This window comes from Ovis aries, chromosome 15, assembly GCF_016772045.2.
Source record: "Ovis aries strain OAR_USU_Benz2616 breed Rambouillet chromosome 15, ARS-UI_Ramb_v3.0, whole genome shotgun sequence".
In the NCBI taxonomy this organism is placed as follows: Eukaryota; Metazoa; Chordata; class Mammalia; order Artiodactyla; family Bovidae; genus Ovis; species Ovis aries.
The window spans coordinates 16,902,746-16,913,164 of record NC_056068.1 but is presented as its reverse complement, the minus strand read 5'-3'; the positions used below and the strand labels follow the sequence as shown (position 1 = coordinate 16,913,164).

The 10,419-nt window shown below is 37.1% G+C and overlaps 1 protein-coding gene across 1 annotated transcript; it reads left to right on the top strand.

Moving 5' to 3' along the window:
* Positions 1-2,920: 2,920 nt before the first annotated feature.
* Positions 2,921-7,453, top strand: SLN (sarcolipin). The gene is made up of 2 exons (XM_027979166.2): positions 2,921-3,013; positions 6,864-7,453. The coding sequence occupies exon 2, from the start codon at positions 6,939-6,941 to the stop codon at positions 7,032-7,034; it is 96 nt and encodes a 31-aa protein (XP_027834967.2). The 5' UTR covers positions 2,921-3,013; positions 6,864-6,938; the 3' UTR covers positions 7,035-7,453.
* The last annotated feature ends 2,966 nt before the right edge of the window (positions 7,454-10,419 follow it).

Below are 10,419 nucleotides of genomic sequence, written 5' to 3'. Positions count from 1 at the left end.
ATGTCTTCACTTTTTGCTTCCCTAAGTAAAAAGGTGGATAGAAATTGAGAATAAATTAAATAAGTTAGTTTAGCTTATAATCAGGCATAAGAACTTAACACTGATTTTCAAAGGGTAAAATATTTTAGAGTTAAGAATGTATATAACATATGGAGTGGGAAGAAATAAATGCCAATTAGCTCTTCAATACCAATGTCAATATGCATGTTGTTTTCTTAGCAAAAGGCCTTTGGATAAATTCTAGATTAACAGGGATAGAAATAATGTCAAAGATTACTAATTTAGTATGTCCTCCTGCTGATGGGAAGAACAGCACCTTGAAAAAAAGTTAATATGGAATGTTATGTCATGGGAATTGCTCACAGAAAAGAAAATACCAAGAGAATTAAGTAAAGCTAATTTGAAGGCAAATTTTCTTTGGTAGTGAAGTTTGAAATCTTATTATTCCACAGCCTTTTAATTGAGAGACAATATGCTGATTTTTTTTTGAACTTGCAGATCCTCGGGGTTAAACCTGGGGTTGAATGGCTGTCATGTGACTTTGAGTGGCTTGCAAATTCTTCAGGAGAGAGTTAGGTCAACTAACAAGAAGCTAAATGCTCAGTATTATCTCATGATATCACAGGATAAACCATTAATATCAAGAAGCTTCTGAAGTATCTATCTGGGAATTTGTCAGTGCACCAGGAACAACAATCCCTGGCATAATGTTAGACAAACTTAAATGGGACAACCAAAGAAACAACTAAACAGACTCATGAATACGCAGTAGGAGTTTATCTTTCAAGTTACGTTTCATTGGTCATTGAAACTGACCAAGTAAATAAAATTTACAGTATTAGTGAGCTGCGTTGTGATATGTTAACCCTTCCCCATCGTATTTGGCATTTTAAATATTGGAGAGCTAATTCCTATTCCAACATATACAAAATAAAAGCTTGTCCCATAAATCCAATACCAACACATGGTACAGTACAAGTAATTTAATTCTGCAAGAATTATAAAAGATAAAGGCTTTTCAAGAATCAGATTCCTTTACTGAAAATATCTTGCAAATTTGAGATTATGTCTATGTAACCTCAAACATGACTAAAAAGTAATATACCTTTTTCCTTTTAGGTGCTTATATTAAATTTTCTTTATACTTTTATATTTTCAATATATTACAATAAATACATAACTTTTTAACTGGACGAAAATTAATTTTGAGTGGTTAATAAAGGAGTGGGTGTGACTTAGTGAGTAGGGAAACATTCATAATATTTGAAACAATCTGGCAAAGGCTTGGAAGCAAAAGACAGAAATCTGATTACATTCAAGAAGTTTGCCAGTGTTTGACTGAACTATAATTTCTATATCCTCCCTATCACTTCAGTAAGCCCTGTCTTTTTACAAGGCATGTGACAACAGAATGTTGTATTAAGGTTCCCCAATATTGAGTTTATATAAAAAATGAAGAAATGGAGTGGAAAGTTTTTGTTTTAGTAATATTTCTAGTTCATCAGGAATAATGGGGAAAAGTTTGAAGAAGGAAATGACAACCCACTCCAGTATTCTTGCCTGGAGAGTCCCATGGACAGAGGAGCCTGGTGAGCCACAGTCCACAGAGTTGCACAGAATTGGACATGACTGAAGAGACGGAGCGTGCATGCACACACAGGGAATTTTGTTTACGTCTTCTGCGAATACATTATTTTGATTGACTCTACCTGGGAATTCAGAGGGGAAGTTTGTTCTGTCATCTGTAAAGAAAGAATTTGATGAAAAAACACAATTGCTGGGGTCATGTTTAATGGATGTATTTTCAAGTTCAGTTAAATACTTTGTGCTCATTCGCTTAGTCATGTCCAACTCTTTGTGACCTCATGGACTGTAGCCTTCCAGTCTCCTCTGTCCATGGGATTTCCCAGGCAAGAAGACTTGAGTGCGTTGCCATTTTCTTCTCCAGGGATCTTCCTGACCCAGGGATGGAACCCATGTCTGTCGCACTGGTGGGCAGAATCTTTACCACTGAGCCAGCAGGGAAACCCTGTTAAACCCTTCAGAGGTTCCATTTACCACCAGACACCTAGAATGTTTATTACAAACTCATTTTAGTAGTCAAATTTTAGTAAATGTTTATGTTTGAATGTTACACAATTTTATTTCTTTCAGATATACTATATCTCACACTTTCCACTAGTTTTTACCAGTTCTCCTGCTACCCCCAATCTATCCAAATGACTGAGTTTTGCTGTATGGGTTTACTGCTGTATTAGTATATTGACAGAGATATATAAACCATGGCTTCTACAGCTGTTTCAGATGAAACTGTATATTGATGTGTAAACTTGCAACATACAGCTTAGCCAGAAAGTTATGTGGAACAGGTGACTGGGGAGATAGCTTTCACCACTTGGACTAAAATCAGTTTTGAAGGAGCTAAAAGATGCCTATCGAATTCTGGTGCATGTGTGTGGTTTGAGGAGTGCATGTGCACGGCAGAGAATTCTTTATACTTCAGAAACGTTGAAAACATGGGTGGTTAAATGAAGTTACACTTTTACACCCTCATATGCTAAGTGGAAGAGGCAGCCAAATGCTGTAAAAATTTGTTAATATTAGTCTATCACTCTTGGTTTACAGTGTTTTGAACACATGTTAGAGATACTTGTGAAGATGTAAAAGATGAATTTAAAACCTACATCAATTGTACCAAAAGTCAACTGGAAAGAAAAGGATTTTAAGTCCTTGAGCTTTTATTAATAATACAAATTCGCAGCCAAAGGAATAGCCTTAGTCAACACATTTTCATGTCCCCCTAAACACAAATAGCCTCCAACCTTTGGAGGTTGTTCCTTCGAGATGTTTCACCAGTGACATCACAGTGATTGCCACCTCCCTTGGACTACTTTAGGCCCTGCCCAGAGCCCAGAAGTCCAGACAGCCTGGGAGACAAGCAGGAGTTGGAGCCCAAGTAGGAGAGAGAGAGGAGAAGCCTACTGCAGCCCAGTGTGTCCTTGACCCTATTCAGGTAACAGCAGGATTTTTAAGCTTAGCATACAGTGTGTATGTGTGTACAAGTTGCAAATAAGAAAAGCACAGGAATATTTACATTTCTTAATGAAATAGACAATGCCTGTTGTACACAGTGTTTCTTAGACTAGAAAGAGAATATTATTGATTCTTGTTTTCCTTTTTTTCACCTTATGGCATGTGTTGTCTCCCTTCCTATTAAAAAATACCATACAGGAAAATATGTCTTCCATCTTTTCAAAGTCTCCATTCAAAGAAAGTTAATATCAAACAGTTTATTCAGAGTTCTTCTGTTTTTTTTCACTTTGAATCATATACTGTGATCTTGATGTCAGGAAAGATTTAAAATGAGGCCAAAATTGTCTTTGTGGGTTAACAGCAGAATAATGGAAGATTGCTGATCTGGGGTTTTACCTAACTGTGGTATAAATGTGTGTGAAATTAGAGCCCACTCCCTATAGTTAGCTTATATGTTGATTGAATTGGATTCACTAGAAATTCCCACCTTAATGCTGTGTTTTATTACTTTAAAAACATACAAAACAACAGCATTTAAGCTTACCATCAAAGGGCAAGATATAGTAAGAGGTAAACCATAGGTAATAAAGAAGTGTGATGAGTAGCTGTCAATTCAGAGACCACTGAAAAAAAATGTGAAGAGTCCATAAAACATACCCTTTGAACAATTATTGTAAGGCAACATCTGTATTAATATCACTCAGGTCAAGAAATTGTCATTGGCGCACTCCAGAATTCCATTCTTGATCACTTTTCCCTTTTGCCTTATCATCGGTAATCATCATCTTAATTGTTGAGCTAGTCTTATCCATGGTTTTCTTTATAATTTTACCATTTCTGTCTGCGTTCCTAAACAATATAGTTAAATTTCCTGTTTTGGGGTTTGAAGAAATAGAATTACATTCTGTGTTTCTTTTTGTAAATTCCTCTTTTGCTTCATAGTTATTTTTGTGAAATCCACCCATCTATTATGTGGTGCTGAGGTTCATATATTTTATTTGCTCTATAGCATTTGAAAGTATGAACATACCACAGTTCACATTCATTCTATTGCTGATGAACATTTGAGTTGTTTCCAGCTTAGGACATTATGAAAACGTTGCTATGAACATTCTTATATATATAAATCCTGGTATATATGTGCTTGAGTTTCTAAAGTAAGAGTGAAAGAGCCAGATAAAAGAGAATGAACATTATCAACCTCAATTTAAAAATGTCAAATTGTTTTCCCAAAGGTCAAAAATTTACACCAGCCAGGGCAGTTATTTGTGGTTATCATTCATGTTATCACTCCTACAGAGTAACCACAATCCAACAACTATTTCCAGCCTGCCAGTTCTAGTTCTGCCTCTAACTTGCTATGTGTCATCACACAAACAACTTAACCTCTCTCTAAAAGTCAGCTTCTTAGCAATAATCTTGGGAGAGAGAAAAATCACAAAACTTGCCTGAGTTGTAAAAGTCCGAATTGTTGGGAAGGTCACATGAACAAAGCTCTGGACAACTTTCAGCAACATTTTCTGAATGTGTTCCTGTCGTGTCACAGTCTCATAAGATTTGATGGGATAGTTATTTTGCCCTTCCTGGGTAAAATAATGGGTTGTTTTGATCATTGTAAATAAGGCCTCAAATTTTTTACATATCTTTGTACTTCTTTGGACTTACTCAAATAAATTAGTGTTTGGACCAGGATTTAACTTCATTAATAAATCCATAAGGAAGAATCTGCTTTAGAGTCTTTAGATTCTTTTGTTCTTAGGCTCCTTGCCTGAATTAATCAACTTCCTGTCCTCCTCTGCTCTGATGTACATGCTTATACATTCTCTCTATTTCCTTAATACTTCATTTTCTTCTGTTTACTTTCTCCTTCGAGCAAATCTTTGTAAAGGTTTTCATTGGAAATGGTGTAGAAGGCAAAAATATAAGTAAGAATTAAAAGGAAAGTGAATGATGAATCAGTTACCATTGGTCATATTTTAAACCAACATTCAACAACATACCTGTTAATATAATCTTATTGGAACTTATGTGTTATACCAACAATAACATAAGACATTAAAAAGGATCGTTTGACTGGTTTATGCAATTAATAATTTGGTACACTAACAATAAAAGAAATATAGTAATTATAATTCATAATTCAGGGGAGACTTCTTCCCCCTGAACTTCCACTTTAGAAAATAAAACACTTTTTCCCCTTAAACTTTTTCTACTCCATAGTAGACTTTTGCTCTAAATAGTTAAAATTTTATTTCTAATCTTTACTTTCATTTGGTTTGCATATACACAGTGTCAATTATGCCACATCACTGGAAGTAATAATTTAATGTTTCTCAAAGCATGATTTTCCACAAGTATCATCTATACAGACTATAAAGATACCACCCCCACTTTTTGAAGTGTTTACAATATAAGCACATCCTGGACTTGACTAAAAATAGCTGGCACAAGCCCTTGTTGAAATAGAAGTACCCATGGGGTTAACACTTGCTGTTTGGACTGAATGCCTGTTATGTGAGGGACTTTTTGTTGACCCCAGTAGGCTCTATGCCCAAAGCAGGGATTTCAAGAGGCCAAGCAGCTGTTGAAACTACTTAATGCTTTCACAGGGTTAGACAAAGATAGATCAGCTTGGAACTTGAAAAATTATGGTATCCTACCTCTGTATGTAATTTGAAGCAAGAAAAAAATCTAAGCCATAACATTTTTTTTTTTTCTGTTTTGGTGACCTTACTTGCTGGTAGCAAAGCAAGCAAGTATGCACACACATATGCACAGAAGTTGGAGAAAGAAAAATGCAATATTTTGTGTTTTATCAAGTGAAAGTCACTCAGTCATATCCAACTTTTTGTGACCCCATGGACTATATGGGATTCTCCAGGCCAGAATATTGGAGTAGGTAGCCTTCCCCTTCTCCAGGGCATGTTCCCAACCCAGGGATTGAAACTAGGTCTCCCACATTGCAGGCAGATTGTTTACCAGCTGAGTCACAAGGGAAGCCCAAGAATACTGGAGTGGGTAGCCCATCTCTTCTCCAGCTGATCTTCTTCACTCAGGAATTGAACCAAGGTCTCCTGCATTGCAGGTGGATTCCTTACCAACTGAGTTATGAGGGAAGCCCCATAAGCATCAATATAATCATCACAGGAAAATAATCAGAACTGTATCGGTCTTTTTGACATCAGGTCAAGAGAAAAAAAAAAAAGGCTCTCTGTGTAAGTCAAGGTTTCTCAGAGAAACAGAATCGACAGGGAGGTTGTGTGTATGTGTGTGTAATATAATTGGCTTATATGATTGTGGAGGCTGGCAAGTCCAAAATCTCCAGGGGAAATTAGAGGCTGGAGACCCAAAGAAGAGTAATAATTCTAGTTCAAACATAGTCTGGAGGTTAGATATCGGAAATCAAAGCATTGGCAGGGTTGAGTTTTCCTGAGGCCTGTCCTTGGCTTGCATATGACCATCTTCTCCCTGTGTCTTCATATGGTCTTCCTTTTGCATATGTTCGTGTCCTAATCTCTTCTTTTTATAAGGATAACACTCATATTGGATTAGGACCCATCTTAATTACCTCATCTTAATTTAACCCATCTTGATTACCTCTTGAAAGACTCTATCTCCAAATATAACCACATTCCTCAATTAAAAAAAAAAATATATATATATATATATAGTTGCATCCCAAGATACTGGGGATTAGGATTTCAACATGTGAATTTAGAGCGGGGGATACAATTTAGCCTATGACACATTTCCCTTCCATAATGCTTCTATTTCCTTTGAGGAAAGAATGCCTACTAATTTCTTATGTTTTCTTTGTTATTATATGATAGGAGGTAAGGACAAGCAGGAGGTCTTTGGTGTGCCCTCAGAAGTTTGCCTTCAGTTCTCACCAAGCCACTCTGAGAATGGAACGATCCGCCCGGGAGATCTGTCTCAACTTCACCGTTGTCCTGATTACAGTCATCCTTATATGGCTCCTTGTGAGGTCCTATCAGTACTGAGATGCCACAACTCCTGGAATTGACTGCAATGCTCCAGGGCTATCTTCTGTATGCCCTGACATCCCACTGCTGTCATGGGATGCCTTTTCCGGCACCCCATGGCACTTCTGACCAGTTTGCACAATATCTGGGGTGCCTCCAGAGCTGCTCTCAATGGCTTCAAAATGTTTGCCAGTAAGCATTAGATTTATTCCCCAATTCTTACTGCAAATGTGTTAGACAAGCCACAAGGTTAAAAGTAAACTGGATTCATGATGACATAGAATGTTAACAAGCTCCTGATCTGTCTCACCACACATCCCTTCAACCCACACTCAGCAACCAAACTCTAAATCAACTTGCCAGAAGAAAGAAATGTTAAAGGAAGTCTTTGTCAGCCCCTATAACTATCATGTGAATAAAGTTAAGTCAACCAAAAATAAGACTTTTAGAATTTATTTTAGCTTCTGTTTGTGATACTCCATTTAATCCTTGACTGAGCCTGAAGTGACAAATGTTACAATATTTCTAGCATTTGAGATAAGCCAAGATCTTCCAACTGCTGAGGATTTGAAACCAAGTCAATTAAGAGTGTCATATTTCAAACAATTCCATTGGTTCAGTGTTCCTCAAATTTCCTTCTGAATTAGTCCTAAGGGCAGAGGGAAAATAAATCCATTTCACTAGGAGGTCTGGAATACAGCCTGAACTGTTCACTAAAAGCACAAAATTTCTTTGAAGCCTTGTTTTATCATTAAAATTGACAAAGGTATATTTTATTCTGTAATATCTCTGTTTGCTTTAGAATATATATTTACATTATTTCCCACTGAGTAAAACTGAAACATGAGTCATGTCCCTAAGAGTAGCATATTCCAGTTGGGTTATACTAATGCAAATAGAGCTAGTCGCTAATAAACTACAGTTGTAACAGAGAATAGAAAATACAACATTCATGTTTGTGAATACGTGAAATAGACATTTCTTAAGCCTGTTGCTAGAAAACCCCACACTAGACAGATCACATTTGTTCTCTGGGCTAATCTCAAGGTAACCATGGAGAAAGGGAGTATTGTTAAGCCTCATTTTTCATAGTACCCCTCATAAAGACATTCCTTACTGAATGTAGCCTATCACTGCCTTTGCCTACCTAGCATTATGATTTTCATCCCTGGATGCACAGTTTATTTACTTAGGAGTGATTTTTCAAAATATTTATTCTGGGTCCTCCTCAGACTAGTTAAATAAAAATCTCAGGGGGTAGAACCCAAGAATCTGTGTTTTCCAAAAGCCCTCTAGATAAATATATTGCGTAGCCAGAGGTGAGAAACACTGATACCTACACCAGTACTTCTCAAACTTTGATGTGATTATGAATCACTGGGAGCACTTTTTAAAGTGCAGGTTCCAATTCAGTTTGAATTCTGATTTAGTCTGTATTGGGGCCTGAGACTCTGCATTTTAAACAAGCTGCTTAATGATGCCAGTGCTACAGTCTATGGTCTTCACTGACTTAGCAGATTAGAATTGTGGAATTAGTACGTTAGAATCACCTGGAACCTTCAGAAAATGACCCAAGCTTGAGCCCTATTCCAGGAGTTTCTAACATCACTATTCTGGGATTGAATCTGAGCATTATTTATTTTTAAAAGGATTCCAGGTGATTCTAATGTGCAGCCAAGGCTAAGAACCCTGAAAGAGATAAAGGAAAAAAAGTGTTATTATTTTGATGAGTTCCCACAAAATTTGAGAAACAACAGTGTATAGTCTTCAATGTCATGTTCCCAATTTCAGAGTCAGACTACACATATGAATATGCAATTGTTAATGATTTAGTGTACAGCATGCTTACTCATGGGCACATGGCTCCAGGCCCCTTGGTAGAGAGTTACTAGTCTTTTTCTTACTCAAAGAAAAATCTCAGAAAATCTACCCATGTTTGTATATGTGTTTGAGAAGGTATGTGTGCGGTAGTGGAGAGGGGAATGGACAGAAAAATGATAAATTCTGTTCCTCTGTGTGTTGATGCCAACATTTATAACCGGTGCCATTTATTGAGTCTATTGTATGGGCCCTCCCTATGCATTATTTCCATTTAGCAGATGTGAGAACTGAGGATCGTAGGCCTCACTAACCAGATATAAGTAGTGAAGCTAGGATGACAAAAATCCCAGATTAATTTCTGCTGGGGACTGCACACAAACCATGCTTAACTATAGATCTCTAAACCACTAGAGTATAAATTTTTACCCTCACATTCTTTAGCATTACAAAACATGAGCCTAGTTAAAGATCATTGTTGTAATTTTCTATGCAATATTTCTTGCTTGTCAGTCCTCACCTGCTTTTTCTCTATTTTCATGTGATTGGATCTACTGATAGAACTCGTAATGGGTCACTTTTTAAGAGGTAGATATCCTTTAGCTGGGACTAGTAATTTTGCCTAATTTCTCCCGTGTTCAACAGTCTTAGTCATTATTAAATTCCAGTCTCATTTAATAGTCTCTTTTTATGTATCATCTTTCCTATGGCCTGAGTTTTCCTGAATCATCACAGTACTATATCAATATTGGCCCTAGTCACTCAAAAGCTGTCTAGTTATCCCCAAATAAGATGCTAGCTCTCCTCAGGAACCAAAATGCTGAATTATGTTTGCTAAACTAAATTATAGCTCATAGACTTGAGCCTACATAGCTTCTCTCTCTTTAATTCATCCATTCATTATAATTGTGTGAAACTACTGGTAGCTTATTGTACTAGTCCCTGGAGCTAAAACGGAGAATGAGACGAACAAGCCCCATTCTCATGTAGAATATGATTTACCAAAGGAGACATAAACAGATGGTCATCGTGGCATAAGTTCTTTGACAAGGGAAGGATAGGATGTTATTGGAGGAGATTCTAGGCAGAGAGGACAGCATTAATAAAGATCTAAAGGTCAGAAGTGAAGTGAAGTGAAGTTGCTCAGTCGTGTTCAACTCTTTGCAACTGCATGGACTGTACCTTACCAGGCTCCTCTGTCCACGAGATTTTCCAGGCAAGAATACTGGAGTGGGTTGCCATTTCCTTCTCCAGAGAACATGCCAAATTTAGGAAATTGAAAGTATCTGCTAGCTGAAGTATAGAATACCTCTCCAACCATTGGCAGAAGTTATACCACATAAGGACAGATCTCAAGATTCTGACTTGAATTGATTTCTGAATTGAACTATCTCTGGGATCCCTCATTGCCAAGCTTCCTGCCACTGACAGTTTTCTAAATGATGTCTGTGCCTACACAGATATTAGACTTTGAGTCTTGGAACACCTCACAACATTTATCCATTACCATCAGAACAGTCCTCCCCAGTAACCATCATACTGTTTGCACAGCTCTCTGTTGGGTAATGGTCTCTTCCTACAATAA

Coding starts and splice junctions, on each gene's coding strand:
- SLN (XM_027979166.2), top strand. CDS start 6,939: ATGGAACGATCCGCCCGGGAGATCTGTCTCAACTTCACCGTTGTCCTG.